Raw genomic sequence first — 19050 nt, 5'->3', positions numbered from 1 at the left:
GCTACCGCTGCAATTACGATTATTTTGTCAAAAGAGATGCGTGTTCCATCATCATGCATATACTATTTTATTTTAATACTTAATCTACTATGGGCTATAGTTCGTTCTATAATATAACAAGTAATACAACTAAGACAACATCTACAAGTGAGCTTGTAGGGGGTTTAATCAATACAGTAACATTACAAATAATACAACTAAGACAAACTCACACACACACACCTAGCTTAACCTAATTTAAGCCAACCTAGCCTACTAACCCACCCCAGTCCCATCCTAACCTAACTTAGTCTAACCTTGCTTTAGCAAACCTAAAAACCCACATGCCCATAATACAACTAAGACAACATTTTCAGGTACAACTAAGCCAACAGCTGCACGTACCACTGCAAGCACGCAGCTGTCAAACACACCACCCCCAAACACCCACCCAATCTCTTTCCTTATTTTCAGTACTTTCTTCAGTTTTATCATTCCTTATGGGTTGTACTTTTCCTTCCTCGTCCTTTTGTAGTTGTCCTTTTGTAGTACCCTTACGTTGTCTTGGGCTTTCTCCTCAATGTCGTTGAGTGGTATTTTATCCTCTACCTTCTCATCACTTTCTAGTTGACGAACCATACGAACCAATGGCACTTTTGTTTTTCCGTTTGTGTTTTGTTCTTCCATTTCGGAAAATACTATGGCACTTTTTGACTTAACCTCTTCATCACTTGGAAAGAGGTACTGGAATTTGGTTTGAACTAGTTGGTCGAATATTTTCATTCCTTTTGGTTTTAGATACTGCAGGATGTTGATCTAATAAATTTTCCAAAATATCTTGGGCCTTCTCCTCAATGTCATTGAGTGGTATTTTATCCGCTACTTGCTCATCATTTTCTAATTTAACAACCTTAGTATTTCCTTCAGTTTTATCATTCTTTACGAGTTGAATTTTTTTTCTTTGTTCTCTAGTAGCTTTTTCACCACATTTGTTCTCCAAAACAACAATTCTCCCCCAATATCAAGTTTCATAGTTTCCAAAAAGTTAGAATCGAGGCAGATTTTATAAAAAAATGATGATGATGGTATAAACAGAAAAAGTAAGTTGAGAAACTTCCATATATCTGAATTTTCGCTACATAGCGATGTAAAATCCCTGCTTCCATTTTCCAATAAATACCACATTAAATTTAGTGTCTTTAAATAATGTGGGATAAATGTGGATCTATAATATGTCCAGCTTTCATATTTTATGCATATTCTTTTTATTTTATTCTCTATTACTTTCATAATCTTGTATAATGCCAAATAATCGAAGGTGAGTCTAGCTACCTCTGCCATCGCCTCATCGGTTGGCATGCATAGATCGCTGGATATAAGATCCCGAACTGCAATTTTGACATTACTACGGGTTTTCAGGATATATAAAAAACATTCGTCTGATGTTTTTCGAGCTATATTTTGGCATATAAGAGATAGGCTGGGAATTATCAGCATGAAAAACATGGACAGATTCGTTTTTGTCCTTTGCATTCGAATTCTGCTGTTGCAAAAATGTGCGTAAATGGGCATTCCTATCCAAGGTAGTAGATGATTTGACACTAGAATAAGGACAGGAAGGTGAAACATAGGCGTTTTCCTCATCTGACAGCTTTTTTAATATATGATTCCTCCATAACGATAAATCACGTTTAATTTTCTTTCTTTGGTCTTCCCAAACAAAGTGGCCATATATAGGGAATATATGGCCATCATAATATATATGGTCTTCCCTATAGGGCATATATGGCAAAACATCCCAATCAAGATTACAAGCAGATTTTATATAATTATTATATAAATCCAAGCAGGTTTTCACTACCATATTACTCCCGTTCTCAAGTAAATATGATAGCAGTTTCGTTGCCTTCAAAACATGACGATAAGAATTTAAGTCATGCATTCTATTCACAATTATATTAATAACCGTAAATAATGCTAATTTATCAAAGGCGACTTTAGCTACTTCTGCCATTGCCTCATCAGTTGGCATAAATGGATCGTTGGAAGTAACTTCCCTGGCCGTTATTTTCACATTATTACGGCATTTAAAGAAATTTAAAAACTTTCTTCTGATATTTTTGTAGCTACATTTTGGTATGTACTCCAACGTTGAGCTTATTTCTGGATTGACCTAACAAAAACAAAATCAATTTCAAAAGTTTCAGGCATTTTTCTAGTTTGAAATAAACAATTAGAATTATTGCTCAGACAGCATAAATATTTTTGCCGTTTACAGAATAACTTTAGCGATCCTGAACTGAAAACCAAAATAAAATTAATTTTGATTTTTTTTTTCTATGAAAAATATAGAACAGCATTAAGGGAGATGTCAACTCCCTTTAGGAGTTGAGCCAAAAAAAGTTTGGTTCCGGGAGACAATTACAACCTTGAAGTAAGAGATGATATAAACTTTCGTTGATTAAATCGAACAAAAAAACAAACTAATTTTAAAATTTTCAGGTATTTTTCTAGTTTGAATTAAAAAATTAATATTATTGCTCAGACACCAAAAATATTTTTGCAGTTTACATAATAACTCTAGTGATCCGTGAAATAAAATTATTTTATTTAAAATTTTCAGGAATTATTTTTCAATTCACCAATCAGATATTTTTTTAAAACTATAAAGGAATTACTACATTTTATACAGTAAATTGAAATTATTTTCAAAAAATACTATTTTGATCTTCATATGCAAAATGATGCAAAATTACTATGTGCAGTGGTTTGTTTTTTACTAGGTCTCAGCTATATCCGATGACACTAGCATATGCCCCATTTATAATGAACTGTATCGATCTTTTATGTATATCCTGGTGTTATAATAACATGAGCTACAACAGCGTTATAGAAAGATTCAGTTTTTCGTACAAAATTGATGATATCCCTTACTAGGTTTCGAGCTACCGCTGGAACCCGGCTTTACTATAATCAGCTATATCCGATGACACTAGCATATACCCTATTTATAATGAACTGTATCGATATTTTATGCACTAGCTACCGCTGTAACCCGGATACCCTGATGTTATAATAATATAAGCTACTACAGTGTTATAGAAAAATACAGTTCTTCATAGAAAATTGATTATATTTTAAAGATTACTTTTTCCTTTACATAAGATTTTTAACCCCATCAATTTCCTTTAAAATGAGCCATTAAAAAGCTCTCTACGATGTTCCAGTGCCCCGCTATCTGAGGAACAGAAAAAAAAGGAAAAAAGATGCCGTATATGCAAAATATCGTGATTGCAGCCACTTTTCATGTTTTTCAAGCCAATATATTTTCCTTGTTGTTCAAGCCAAGAGACAGTAAGTTTCCTACATAGGGGTTTCGGACAAGACGGTTCTAATAGTTTACTTTTTGCTTTGATCTCACAGTATTTTTAGGAGTCATGGGTTATTGTAGTTTTTACTATGGGACGTGATCGTCTCTTACTAGGTTGCTAGCTACCGCTGCATCCCAGAAAAACAAACCGAAACTAATTTTAAAATATTCAGGTATTTTTCTAGTTTGAATTAAAAAATATAAATTATAGCTCAGACAACATAAATATTGGCGCAATTTACATAATAACTTTAGCGATTCTGAACTGAAAACTAAAATAAAATTTATTTTAAAATTTCATATATTATCTTGTCAAAAGATAAGCGTGTTGTATCATCATGTATATAATTATTTATTAAAATACTTTAATAACAGTTGGCTATAGTTCGTAGTTTAATGTAACTCTTACTAGATTGCTAGCTACCTATGCTACTAGTGTTAACGAAAAATGCAGTTTTTTCGTAAAAAATTTATTTTATTTTTAAAATTATCTTTGTTAAATACGAAAAGTTTTTAAATACATCAATTTCCATTCAAATCATTCATTAAACAGCTTACTATGATTTTCCAGTGCCCTGCTAGCTGAGGAGAAAAAAACAGAAAAAAAAGATGCCATCGATGCAGAATATCGTAGTTCAAGCTAATTATCTTGTTTTTTAAACCAGTGGATTTTTCCCGTTATTCAAGCCAAGGCACTGTAAGTTACTTACATAAGGGTTTTAAGGCGATTCTAATAGTATAGTTTATGCTTCGATCGGACCCTATTTTTTAGAATTATGGGCTTTTGTATTTCTTAGTATTGGATGTGATCGTCTCTTACTATGTTGCTAGCTACCGCTGCAACCCGGCTTGCAAGCTACCGCTGCAACCTGGAACCCCAACAAGTAAATTTTCAAGAGATGTTTGTATTATCTGAGCTTTTAGTTACTATGTGCCGGAGTTTGTTCTTTACTAGGTTTAAGTTATATCCAATGAAACTTACATAGTACCCATTTATAACGAATTATTTGAAAAAAAACTACATTTTCTAAAGAGTTAAAAAGGCTGAGTCACAAGTTCGAACCTTAAAACGTACAGGGATTAGGAGGTACAGTTGGGGGGCTGCCGCCCCCCAAACCCTCCACTTTTTCAGCCTCTTTTGTTAAGATTTTTATTTTGGGGGTCTACCGCCCCCCTCAACCCCTGCTTTTTCCCTTGCAAAGAAATGCTTTTCAACACGAACGAAGTCTGCTTGAATTTTTTACCGTAAGAACATCCTATTGCATCTTTTTGATTAGAAACAGTACTGAGCCTGTTTGCTGGATTTTTTACTGGAGATTTTTCCCTAACCGATAACAAGCTATAATGTGATGAACTTAACAATTTTGAACAGAAAACAAGGAACAGAAGAAGGGCTCAGCATAAACAAGCAGTTTATTTTCAGGTAGGTTCAGGTTCATCTATTTTTCCATCATACATAATCACACTGAATACATAACTATACTTGGCACAGAGACAAGTTTGTAGTTATAACTGTAACAGACTGAGTTGTCATTGCCAAATTCTCGGAAGATTTAAAAAAAATGCCATTGAAACAGTTTCATTCGTGTTGGTACGACCAACTGATTGCAGGCTACAAGGCTTAAAAAATCTTAACAAAAGAGGCTGCAAAAGCGGGGGTTTGGGGGGCAGCAGCCCCCCAACTGAACCTCCTAATCCCTGTACGTTTTAAGGTTCGAACTTGTGACTCAGCCTCTTTAATTATTTGAAAAAAACGTAGTTTTTTTCAAATAATTTCTGCACGTTTTTGTACAGTTTATTACTTATTGTTGCTTGACTAACTGTTAACTGATCGTGTCAGGAGTTAAAGTTGGGGAACAGCCACCCCCAAAACCCCCCGCTCTTCACTATTCTTTCTTTAAGGCTTTTAATTCCTGAATACTCAAATCAAATGCACAGTAAGATTTTCTTTTTTCAACTTTTCTTCGACCTTGCGGGTATATGGCATGTTATTAAAGCAGTGGAGATTTACCTGTAAGCTGAAGGCCGACTGTGATATTCTTCTTGAGACACCTGTTGAGCCGAAGGATTTAATAGATTGGATTTAGAAAAGAAACTGAGTTTCTTTTTTAAACTTTAAATTTAAGAGATACTACTTTAAATTCAATATATAAAAAATTATTTCTGACGGGGAAACGAACCCGGGTCTTCCGCATGACAGACAGGAATAGTGACCAGTGTACTATCAGAGACTCTTGTTAAGTTATTTTTAGTCACTGCAATCTATTTTTGACGCAAGCAAATACGAAGTAAGATTTTCGTTTTTCGACAAAAAAAAAACTTCTGGGAAAGAGCTGGAATTTTTGGAAGCTTGCAGTCGGTCTTGTTAGGTTAAGATGACTATTATGATCTAATTTAATAATGAAATACTGTGTTTTTAGGAATTTCAAAAATTAACATGGGCTCTTACAGGAAAACGAGGTTTTTCGTAAATGTAAATTTAGGGGATAATTTTTTCGGTCTGAAAATATCAAAAGGCCCTAACAGGTCAAATTTCTATTCGAATGAGTCCTCATTCACCCGGATCTGATGCCAACTGTGGCCTGTAGGCGTGGCTGATAAAAAAAAATAAGTGGCTATATTTGGTTTTTGGAAAACTGGGAAGGAGTGATCGGATTGAGCTGAAATTTTGAGGATAAGCTCCCAGGGCCCTAGAAAAGCTTATCCTCTAAATTCCAGCCCGATCGGACAACGTTAAAGGGGGGCTGTGGTGGGAAAAATTAACATGGGCTCTTATAGGAAAATTAGGTTTTTCGTAAATGTAAATTCGGGGGATAATGTTTCGGTCTGAAAATATCAAAAGGCCCTAACAGGTCGAATTCCGGTTCAAATGAGTCCTCATTCACCCGGATCCGTTGCCAACTGTGGCCTGTAGGCGTGGCTGATAAAAAAAATTAACTGGCTATATTTGGTTTTTGGAAAACAAGGAAGGAGTGATCGGATTGAGCTGAACTTTTGAGGATAAGCTCCCAGGCCCTAGGAAAGCTTATCCTAAAAATTTCAGCCCGATTGGACAACGTTAAAGGGGGGCTGTGGTGGGAAAAATTAACATGGGCTCTTATAGGAAAACGAGGTTTTTCGTAAATGTAAATTCGGGGGATAATTTTTTCGGTCTGAAAATATCAAAAGGCCCTAACAGGTCGAATTCCGGTTCGAATGAGTCCTCATTCACCCAGATCCGTTGCCAACTGTGGCCTGTAGGCGTGGCTGATAAAAAAAAATAACTTGATGAAAATTAAGTGGCTATATTTGGTTTTTGGAAAACAGGGAAGGAGTGATCGAATTGAGCTGATATTTTGAGGATAAGCTCCCAGACCCTAGGAAAGCTCATCCTCTAAATTTCAGTCCGATCGGACAATGTTAAAGGGGGGCTGTGGTAGGAGGGTCGAAACTTCTGGCCCACTTTCCCCATGAAGATAAAGTCGGGGGGGGGGGGGTGAAATTTTACATGTTTCTTAGTTTGAGCTTAGGCTTGCAATCACTGCCGTCTCTCTGCGACCGCTAGGACCGGAAATCGCTTTACATTGTGGCGGGTCGAGTTTTTTTTGGTAAAAATAGATTTTATTCTTTTTTTTAATTAAACAATTTTTTTTAAATAAATCAATTTACTTTAAAATAGGCCATTAAACAGCTCTCTATGATGTTCCAGAGCCCCGCTAGCTGCGGAAGAAAAAGGAAAAAAAAGATGCCGTCGATACAGAATATCGTGCATGCTGCCACTTTTCTTGTTTTTCAAGCCAATAGATATTTTCCTCGTTATTCAAGCCAAGGAGCTGCAAATTTCTTATACAGAAGTTTTGGACAAGGCAATTCTAGTGCTGTAGGTTGTGTATCGATCCGGCTTTATTTGTAAGAGTTATAGGCTCTTGTATTTCTTAGTATGGGACATGATCGTCTGATACAAGGTTGCTACCTACCGCTGCAACCCGGATTAATTAGGTTTTATACTAGGGATACTGAAATGCTTTTGTCTAAATTAGGGTCTGTCTCTGATGATATGAATTCTTTTAGGCTATTCTTTTTTCAGCATCAGACAATGGCGAGGAGGAAATTCTGCAAATTTTACCTTACATCATCATAACCCCTATGAGAGCCAAAAAAAGAAAGGAAAATCAAGTTGGTGACATTCCTGACATCATCAGATTGATATCACTGATATCACGCGATATCATTGATATCACATCATCGATATCACTGATTTTCTTGATATCACGGGTGTTTTTTTTCTTTCCGACACTAAAGCCAAATTTCATTTTTTTTTAGTTTCAAATCAAACAGTTCGTGGTAACGAACTGTAGGTAAGGAGCGACCCGGCTCAATAGTAACAAAAACTCTAAAAAAAGGAATTTTAATATCAGTAGATATATCAAAAGAATCGAATTATTATGCTGATTTTAAATATATAATTGTATTGTGCTGATCTTAATATTAAGTTTAGTCTTACCAATTAAAGGCTACAAGCCTGAGAAAATTTGCCAGATTTTGAAGAAAAGGGGGAAACACTCCCTATAAGTATCAGAATCTTAATGAAAATCACACCATCAGATTCAGCGTATCAGAAAACCCTCTTGTAGTGGTTTCAAGCTCCTATCTGCATAAATGTCACGGTTGCACGTTTTTTGTTTGTTTGTTTTTTCGGTTTTTTTTCATGGGTGATCGTATCGACCCAGGGTCCTAGAATATCGTAGGAGGGCTTCTTCAAACGGGAATTAAATGTTCTAGCACCATTTTCAAGTAACCAAAAAGATTGGAGGGTACCCTGGCCCCCTCCCCCACCTCTTTTTTCCCAAAGTTTTCCGATCAAAATTTTGAGATAGCCATTTGGTTCATCATAGTTGAAAGGCCCAATAACTATGCTTTTGGATATAACACCCCACAGCCCCAGGGAAAAGGTCTTTAAGTCATGGAATTTGCCCATTTTTTACACACAGTATTTGTTATTGTGAAGAATGTACACATTTTTGGGTGGGTGAGGGGGCAAATTTTTTGCTCGTGGTTTTTCCACGGGGGAACTTCGTATGGGAAGGGAAATTTCCAGGGGTAGACTTGTCAGGGGGAAATTATACACTGGGGGAATTAGCCAGAATTTCTATACAAAATTATTTTTAAATTTCTTACTTTTTCTTTTCCGTCTCAATTTTACGCATAGAGTTGTTAAGGGTAATTGTCCGGGGTAAATTTCCACCGGGATTGAATTGTCTATAGGGTATTTTCGTGGGGAGGGGGATTTCTCCGTGGAAGTGGGGCCAGACTTCCTGGCTTTACTTAAAAACGTTCAGAAATTAAATTAAAAAAAAACAAGTTTTTTCAACTGAAAGTAAGGAGTAACATTAAAACTTAAAATGAACAGAAATTATTACGTATATGAAGGGGATTGGACCCTCCTCAACATCTCGCTCTTTAAGCTAGTTTGAATTTTGCCCAAATTCTTTAAGAACGACTCCTGAAACACAAGGGTCGTTTAATTTGAACAATAGGAAGCTTTTTTCAAAAGTACTAAAAAACTTTAACGTAAAGAGCGAGGTGTTGAGGAGGAGGCAACCCCTTTCATATATGTAATAATTTCTGTTCGTTTTAAGTTTTAATGTTGCTCCTTACTTTCAGTTGAAAAAACTTGTTTTTTTTTAATTTAATATTCTTTGGAGCCAAACTTTAGTTTGCAGGTTTTTATGACCTTTGCTGGCTCCAAAGCAAAAATTTACTTTATCAATTTAAGACTTCTATTATAATCCGAAATACTTAAGACAGTTGTACTTGGATTGCCTCTATATAAAAGTGTAGTGAAAATATTTACACCCTATAACTAGCCTATTGTAACTGTACTCAAGGGTTGGGGGGGGGGGGTATATTCTGCCATCGTTAAGATTCATTCAAAGGAACCTCCCACCCTAACAAGAAAATACTTACCTATAATACACCTCCTCTCCAAAAAAAACAACCTCTAACCACATTCCCCACCCCCAAGTGGGTCAAAACTGTTTTCATCTATTTGAGTCATATGGATTTTTGAATCTGTTTGAATCTATATTTTGGAATCCGCTGCTTTCTAGAAAAGTTAGGATATCTCAGCAATATAAAAAAGACTGTGCTGGATTTACTCCGTTACCTCTTAAGGATGGCTGGCAGTGAGTGATTAAGTAGGGTTTTTTAAAGTGATTAAGTAGGATGTTTACACATACAAGTTTTATAATATTTATTAGAACAATCATCCTCATTTGGTTGTACGGGATATACAAGGCAGATATATCAGCAAAGATCCCCTTTCATGTTGCTTCCTACTTTCAGTTGAAAAAACTTGTTTTTTTAAATTTAATATTCTTTGGAGCCAAACTTTAGTTTGCAGGTTAAAAAACTTAAAGATGGCTGGCAGTGAGTGATTAAGTAGGATTTTTTAAAGGGTGATGTTTACACATAAAAGTTTATAAAGTTCGATTTATTTGTTAATTTGTTTATAAGAAAAACTTTTGTATAGAAAAAAAAGCAAGTTACTTGAAATAAGTCCTTTGGCTTTGAATAGGCATATTACCCCTTACTTCAAAGAAAACGAACCTGAAGGCTGCTGAAACTGGTGTGATCCGGCCCATCTAGTCTTCACAGTCGCAAGGCCAAAATCACCTATCTTGACTGTCCAATCATCGTGCAGGAAAATATTATTACTCTTCAGATCTCTATGGATAATATTTTTGGCATGTAAATAACTAAAAAAAGAAAACTCAATAAGCAATTTGCCTTCTTTTGCACAACATCTTTGCTATACTTCTACTTCAATCAAGCCCAAGGTAAACAATTACTTTCCAGACAAACTGTCTTTTATATTAGTAGTTTATTAGTTATTATTTATACGATTATTATTATTCAGTAGTTACTGTTATTTTTTATATATATTATTATAGCATAATATATATTATTATAATAGTTTATTTATCTTATTAGTTATTTTATATCAGAACATGAGTAGTTTACTTGGCGAATAAAGACTATCTTATTCACTAGTGTATTACTAGTGAATATGGTGATATTACTAGCGAATAATAATATTACTACTATTATTCACTAGGCGAATAAGACTAAAAGACTATCAGAAGTTTTCAAGACTTAATATTTGAGCTCGATTGCTGAACGTTAAATTTGCCTCGCTCAACGACTTTCTTTAAAATAGCAAAGAACGTCTGTTCGAACAGCGATTTTTTTTTGTCCTAGTTGCTGATCCTGAAGCTCATGTGATTCATTCTAACTAATCTTCAGTGTGGCTAGATCAAAGTCCCCAACTTAGACTTCACTCTAACCCATTTAAAGTTTTTACCCCCCTCCATCATAGCTTTTATCCTTCCGATTGTCTACAAACTGATCCTTCTCTGTGGGGGGTCTGGACCAATGAAGGCAGCAAACTAAAGAATGGGATCGTCAATTTAGAGCTTGAAAAATGCCAAGCGTCGCCAAACGCCAGATGACGTTGGTGGTTTTTTTTTGTCGACGCTACCGCCAGTTTTCGCTCTGATAAGTTATCCATACTCTTTGAATAGGGTCACAAGTAATATAGCGATGTGTAGTAAAATTAAAAAGAGCTTTTTGTATTAAAGAGAGGTACACGACTCCAGTTTAGCAAACGCTAAATTACGGTAATAAATTTTTCGGTAATTTTTTTTTTGTTCAATCCTCTTGGCCAGCATATATCCAATGTGATATTTCCCCTCAATACCCCCAGTTTGGTTATATTTTTCTATTCGTAAATATAAAGTAGATAGTAGTAGTAGAGTAATAAAAAAAAATTGTGTTAAGCGTTTAGTCTAATTCTTCACACATAACCTACGTGAAGCCGAAGTATTCCGGCTTTTATTAGTACATATATTTTCAAATTGTCTTAATTACAAATTTACCCGTTATATACCCTCAAATATACACTCTCTTTATATGTGAGCCAATAATTGTGTATGTATGTGTTTATGTGTGTTCTCGAAAACGGCTCCATATTTTATTCGGGAAAAATGGTATCTTGGGATATTCTCGCATAAAAAACACGATTTAGATAGCTCAGAAGTCTGAGGAAATTCGTTAAGAGCCTTAATTTTCGTTTTTGCAAATGACATCATGTACTATGTTAGTACATCATATAAGCATTTCTTGTATGATGTCATGCATAGCATAAATAAGCTTGTTGAGTTTGCAACGCAACAGTTATTTATAAAATATAATATCTGTTGGAAGGCCCAAAAAACAAAAATTCGCAGTTGCAGTTACTATAAATGATGATTCTTTGGAACCAACTTTGGAAGGTTTGAGATTTTGACATGGATAAGGTCATCAATGCCTACCATACCTTGTTAAAAAAAAACAAAGGTTCGGCGATATGTATTTCATAATGACGAAAGATAAGCCGAGATAAAACGAACCAAACCAATTGAAAATGATAGTGATGATGATTGGGTTTTGGATTCTGACATGGATAAGGTCATCAATGCCTACCATACCTTTGAAAATCAAAAACCTGGACTAGATAAATCGTTGGAAGAAAGAGAAGTGTTTGTCCCACCACCTGAACAATTAAAGAAACAAAGGTTCGGAGATATGTCTTTCATAATGACAAAAGACAAGCCAAGGAAAAAGAAGAAGTTTTTGTTTCACCCCCTGAACAATTAAAAGAAACAAAGGTGGTAGTCAATGCCTTCCCTACCTTTGAAAGTCAAAAACCTGGACTAGATAAATCGTTGGAAGAAAAAGAAGTTTTTGTACCACCACCTGAACAATTAAAGAAACAAAGGTTCGGAGATATGTCTTCATAATGACAAAATACAAGCCAAGGCAAAAGAAAAAGTTTTTGTTAGCAATAAAAAGAAACAAAGGTGGTTGTCAATGCCTTCCATACCTTTGAAAATCAAAAACCTGGACTAGATAAATCGTTGGAAGAAAAATAAGTTTTTGTCTCACCACCTGAACAATAAAAAAAAAAAAAAAAAGGTTCGGCGATATGTCTTCCATAATGACAAAACACTAGCCGAGGCAGAAGTTAAAGGTCCTATAAAAAAAATAAAAAATGCAATTTTACAAAGGCACTACTTCTAATTTAAGGTCCATTTGGACGTCATGACATCAAGAAAAGGCTCAGAATTGTCTAAGTTTAGAAGACAAGTGACATTGAGAATCTATATAGAGAAGCCTGCCGCGTGCCGGGGCTCCCGGTACATATATATATATATATATATATATATATATATATATATATATATATATATATATATATATATATATATATATATATATATATATATATATATATATATATATATATATATATATATATATATATATATATATCTATATATATATATATATATATATATATATACACACACACACACACACACACACACACACACACACACACACACATATATATATATATATATATATATATATATATATATATATATATATATATATATATATATATATATATATATATATATATATATATATATATATATATATATATATATATATATATATATATATATATATATATATATATATATATATATATATATATATATATATATATATATATATATATATATATATATATATATATATATATATATATATATATATATATGTGTATGTATATCGTATATATGTATATATATATATGTGTATATATATATGTGTATATATATATATATATATATATATATATATATATATATATATATATATATATATATATATATATATATATATATATATATATATATATATATATATATATATATATTTTACTCGTCTTAACCAAAAATGGATAGGAGTGTCAGCTAAAGAATTATATAATTAACAGGTATATAAATATAATAGATTAATAAATATAATTAATTATATATTCAAATTTGGTTTATTTTAGTTCCAATAGATTTTCGACTTTAAAATTAGATTTTTCGAATGCATTATCGAAGCATTCCGGCTTTTATAAGCACATATACTTTTTCACCCCATTAATTAAGAGTCCATTTTAACTATAAACGGGGAGAGAGTCTAAGAAATTAGTATATACAAACTAGAAGAGCAAAAAACGTGTTAAATTACTTTATGATTAACCAGACATATATTATAAAGTGATTGATAAGATCCTTATAAAAAAGAAAAAGTAAACAAAAACTAAAATTAAAATAAGAAGAAAATAATATAAGAAGAGTAAAAGACTACTACTAATACAACTAGCTCCCTGCAGTCCAAGCCACCTGATTCGAATGCAAATACGCACGCTCCTACTCCATCCCAATATATTCAAAGTTTTCTTATTTACATACTCCCAAGAAGTTTCCATTTCCCTTAATTTTTTTTTACGACATCCTTCGCCCCATTCAGGGACGAACTGCTTTTCGTTTGGCCCTAAACGGTTGGCCGACAAGGACAATCTTTGGCAGCCTTTCATCCTTTATCCGCAGAACAAGTCCAAGCCTTTCTGGTCCAATCCAATCTCATCCTTTCTGTCATTATAACTCAAGAAAGCGGGATTGAACCAAACTGTTCGTATAGCCGTCTCATCCTTTCTCTCATTTTATCCCAAGAAAGCGAGATTGAACCAAATTGTTCGTATAGCCATCTCATCCTTTCTCTCATTATAGCCCAAGAAAGGGGGATTTAACCAAATTGTTCGTATAGCCATCTCATCCTTTCTCTCATTATAGCCCAAGAAAGCGGGATTGAACCAAATTGTTCGTATAGCCATCTCATCCTTTCTCTCATTATAGCCCAAGAAAGGGGGATTGAACCAAATTGTTCGTATAGCCATCTCATCCTTTCTCTCATTATAACCCAAGAAAGCGGGATTGAACCAAATTGTTCGTATAGCCATCTCATCCTTTCTCTCATTATAACCCAAGAAAGCGGGATTGAACCAAATTGTTCGTATAGCCATCTGATACTTTCTCTCATTATGTCCAAAGAAAGCGGGATTGAACCAAATTGTTCGTATAGCCATCTCATTCTTTCTCTCATTTTAGCCCAAAAAAGGTGGATTGAACCAAATTGTTCGTATAGCCATCTGATCCTTTCTCTCATTATGACCCAAGAAAGCGGGATTGAACCAAATTGTTCGTATAGCCATCTCATTCATTCTCTCATTATAGCCCAAGAAAGCGGGATTGAACCAAATTGTTCGTATAGCCATCTGATCCTTTCTCTCATTATAACTCAAGAAAGCGGGATTGAACCAAATTGTTCGTATAGCCATCTCATCCTTTCTCTCATTTTAGCCCAAGAAAGCGGGATTGAACCAAATTGTTCGTATAGCCATCTCATCCTTTCTCTCATTATAACTCAAGAAAGCGGGATTGAACCAAATTGTTCGTATAGCCATCTCATCCTTTCTCTCATTATAACCCAAGAAAGCGGGATTGAACCTAATTGTTCGTATAGCCATCTCATCCTTTCTCTCATTATAGCCCAAGAAAGGGGGATTGAAACAAATTGTTCGTATAGCCATCTCATCCTTTCTCTCATTATAACCCAAGAAAGCGGGATTGAACCAAATTGTTCGAATAGCCATCTCATCCTTTCTCTCATTATAACCCTAGAAAGCGGGATTGAACCAAATTGTTCGTATAGCCATCTCATCCTTTCTCTCATTATAGCCCTATATAGCGGGATTGAAACAAATGGTTCGTATAGCCATCTCATCCTTTCTCTCATTATAGCCCTAGAAAGCGGGATTGAATCAAATTGTTCGCATAGCCATCTCATCCTTTCTCTCATTATAGCCCTATATAGGGGGATTGAACCAAATTGTTCGTATAGCCATCTCATCCTTTCTCTCATTATAGACCTAGAAAGCGGGATTGAACCAAATTGTTCGTATAGCCATCTCATCCTTTCTCTCATTATAGCCCAACAAAGCGGGATTGAACCAAATTGTTCGCATAGCCATCTCATCCTTTCTCTAATTATAACCCAAGAAAGCGGGATTGAACCAAATTGTTCGTATAGCCATCTCATCCTTTCTCTCATTATAGCCCAAGAAAGGGGGATTGAATCAAATTGTTCGTAAACTGTTTGAGATACAGTCAGTCAGATGGGTACCCAAAACAATCCGTAGGCAATTTCTCTGGAAAAAAATCTAACAAATCCTCCTCCGTTTTTCAAAGCACCCACGCTTCAAACCATACTTTACCTTGTTTAGTGAAGCTTAAATAGGAAAAAAAAGAAAAAAAAATCCACTTACTCCATGCCTTGCGCAGTTTGTCTAGCAACATCTATTAACTGTAACAGTTCAAATTTAGTTTCATTAACATGAAGATGCTTATAGAGACTAGAGCCTTCACACCATTGTGTTACAATAGCAAGCTGATGCTTGAAAACGCATCCCATGAACAGCAGTACATTCACGTGCCTGTAAACAAAAACTACAATATATCAGAGCGAGATTGTCCTTTTTCGGCCGAATATCCCCCTTTGAAAACGTACCAACAATTTGTTTATATACATTTTTTGTTACTTTTTTTACGAGTCGGATAATAATTTCGAGGGGGGGGGGGGGTTACCAAACGACTCATGTATCTACTGCACTCCAGGGTGGAACCTCCAGTATTTTTATTGAGGGGGGGGGGGCCAAAAGGGGTAGAAAGTAAGTAGGTATAAATAAGTAGCATTAATCTTTTTCGTCAACTCTGAAACAAACGAAAAATGTACAGGACGAAAGTGAAAAAAGATGTCCCAAGACTAATGCTACCCCAATAGCTTATATACAAGGAAAAACAAAGGATGAAGAAAAAAGGATACAAGGAAAAACAAGGACGAACAAGGGAAAATCAAAGGATGAACAAAAAAGGATACAAGGAAAACAAGGACGAACAAGGGAAAAACAAAGGATGAACAAAAAAGGATACAAGGAAAAACAAGGACGAACAAAGGAAAAACAAAGAAGATAGATAAGATAATAAATCAGAGCGAATTCGTCTTGTTTTGGCCGAATGAATATAAATAGGTATTGGTCTTTTTCGTCAACTCTGAAACAAACAAAAAATGTACAGGACGAAAGTGAAAAAAGATGTCCCAAGACTAATGCTACCCCAATAGCTTATATACAAGGAAAAACAAAGGATGAAGAAAAAAGGATACAAGGAAAAACAAGGACGAACAAGGGAAAAACAAAGGATGAACAAAAAAGGATACAAGGAAAACAAGGACGAACAAGGGAAAAACAAAGAAGATAGATAAGATAATAAATCAGAGCGCAATCGTCCTGTTTTGGCCGAATGAATATAAATAGGTATTGGTCTTTTTCGTCGACTCTGAAACAAACAAAAAATGTACAGGACGAAAGTGAAAAAAGATGTCCCAAGACTGATGCTACCCCAATAGCTTACGTATATATAAAGAAAAACAAAGGTTGAACAAAAAAGAATAAAAGGAACAACAAGGACGAACAAGGGAAAAACAAAGAAGGTGTGTTATAGAAGCTTTTGAGATAAAAAATTAAAAATAGGAAGAATTATGTTTTTGGGAGTAATTTTGAGACATAAGGGATTGTAAAATCCGTAATAAAAAGGTTGCTTCAGCTTATCAAAATTTAGGGGGTGATTCAACAAGTCTACGGAATTAAATTTTTTTATAAGTAACGGTTAAAAATGATTTTAATATTATTATCATCGCTGTCTTTACTATATCTTTTCTCTCTTCTGTTAAGGTTACTTCCAAAAGCTAGTTTTCCCTTTTATAGTATATTTTCAGTTTCTTCTTTTTAAGGTAGTTTTAGCTTTTTCTTTCCAGGATAGTTTTATTTCTGTAGTTTAGTTTTTACAATTACAGTTTGTTTTTTCACTTATTTTATGGATTCTGGATTTCGTTTTTATTTTGGATAGTGAAGCAAAAAAAGAGCCCCAAAAGACTTTTTAGTACCATTTCTCAACATTTTTCATAGTTTCTATTTGCTAGAAGTGCGTTCGAACCCTGAAATACGACAATTGGCTCGACTACAGTAAAGTCAAATACAGCTCTACTAAGGTCTGAGCGTCAAAAGCTCGCTTCATTATCAAAATCACAGAATACGAAATTAAAAGCATGTTTCTTGTCTAAAACCTCACTAAAATTGGGCCTTCAATACCCAGTCTCCAGGAGAAGTAAAAGACGAACCTCTGCCCATAGTAACCAAAATTAATTATTTTAAAACAGATCGAATCAAAATTTTACCCTGACTTCATTTATGGTTTACTACAATGTGGTCTTTTTTTTATCTTGTATATGAAGATGCAGTTTTTCAAATCAAATAAAGCAACGATTTATTGAAAAACACAAGCATACAATAACCGAGGACAACAGACCGACAGAAACACACCCAAACAAAGCATCGAATATAAATATCGAGTCTAGAAAAAAAGAAAAGAGAAAATTAAGAGGAGGGCAGTTTAAAAAGGGATAAATTAAAAAAAAGGATACGCTATGGAGAGAGTATTTTTTTCCTATTTTGAATTAACTATTTCAATCTTAGCTATTTCCAATGGGAAATAGATAGGAGTGGAAATAGCTAATATTAAGACTCACTCAGTGTTACTAAAACAAATTATAAAACCAAGTGAAAAATTACAGCATTTTAGAAAATTGTTATTTATACCATAGCTAAAAATTGATTAAAATGAAAAAAAGTTCAAATTACAGCCCCACCTATATATCAGAACAAATATAACAGCTAATAGAAAACGGTTTTTATTTACTTAGAAAATAAATAAAAAATAAATATTATTTTCTTGACTTACTCGGAACTCAACCTTGTTAAATTGAACCTTAAAATAATTTCAGTTTTCCACTTTTTCGAGAAGGTTATGGTTAATTTTAAAAAACAATTTTAATTTTTTATTTAGAAAGTTTTTAGAAAGAGGTTAGAAAGAAAGAAAATTTAGAAAGAGGTCTATTTAGAAAGTCTTTTAATTTCAGCTTCGGTATCGTAGTGGGAATTGCAACTTTTTCCTCTGTTCCATACTTTAGACGCCCCCACAGGTTATTTTTTCAGAGAAAAGTTGCTAATTGCCACCTGTTGCTCAGTGTCAGACAAGATGACGTCCACATGCGGATGGCACTCTCGATCCGTGCCTAGTGCCGAGGAAAGTGCCGGATGTGGAGTTTGACATGGGCGGACATCTGTCATCTGATGTTTGACATCTGTCAAATGATCTACAGTCTTAGGACTTTTTCATCAACTCTGTAGGTTACCCAAATAGAGGGAAGTAGCTTGGTAGTAGTTGCCATTTTTGACTTTGAGCAGAAAATTCCAGAAAATGTTTTGAGCAGAAAATTTCATTCAGGGAGTGATGTACACAGATAGTGCAAATGCCCTGGGACACTTGCTAACTTTTTAATGTCAGCAAAACAAAAAATAAAAAGATCTCTATATCAGTTTTTCCTTCATTTGGTTTGCTGAGGACGGCCCTTGGATATAGGGTCGAAATATTCATTTAAAGTTGCTTTCCACTTATATAAAAAAATTTCCCTATTATTCTACTTATTGTTTATGATGGAAAGACAGTGTGTTTTCGTCGCTATTTAAGATCTCCATAGCACTGTTCTTCTTTATATTTTTTTTTATTTTTATTTTATTTTTTACCAATTCGTACTGACCTAGGAGCAAGGGCGTATCTAGGATTTTTGTTCGGGGAGATTTTTCTTTCTTTTTTACATGG

The 19050-nt window shown here is 34.2% G+C and overlaps 1 protein-coding gene across 1 annotated transcript in view; it reads right to left on the bottom strand.

Annotated features, from left to right (window-relative positions):
- Window positions 1-2105: 2105 nt before the first annotated feature.
- The window catches only part of Raf (serine/threonine kinase raf oncogene), a 101093-nt gene continuing 84148 nt past the window's right edge, over window positions 2106-19050 (bottom strand). The window contains exons 10-12 of the mRNA XM_089100011.1: window positions 15600-15767; window positions 9938-10086; window positions 2106-2152 (exon numbers count right to left, since the gene is read on the bottom strand). Of these exons, the coding sequence (XP_088956137.1) occupies window positions 2106-2152; window positions 9938-10086; window positions 15600-15767 (364 nt within the window). The remainder of the gene's footprint in view (window positions 2153-9937; window positions 10087-15599; window positions 15768-19050) is intronic.

Source organism: Artemia sp. Qi Xiang Cuo, chromosome 14, assembly GCF_049724085.1.
Source record: "Artemia sp. Qi Xiang Cuo chromosome 14, ASM4972408v1, whole genome shotgun sequence".
Lineage (NCBI taxonomy): Eukaryota > Metazoa > Arthropoda > Branchiopoda > Anostraca > Artemiidae > Artemia > Artemia sp. Qi Xiang Cuo.
The sequence above is the reverse complement of the archived record's forward strand: the minus strand, read 5'-3'. Positions and strand labels throughout refer to the sequence as shown.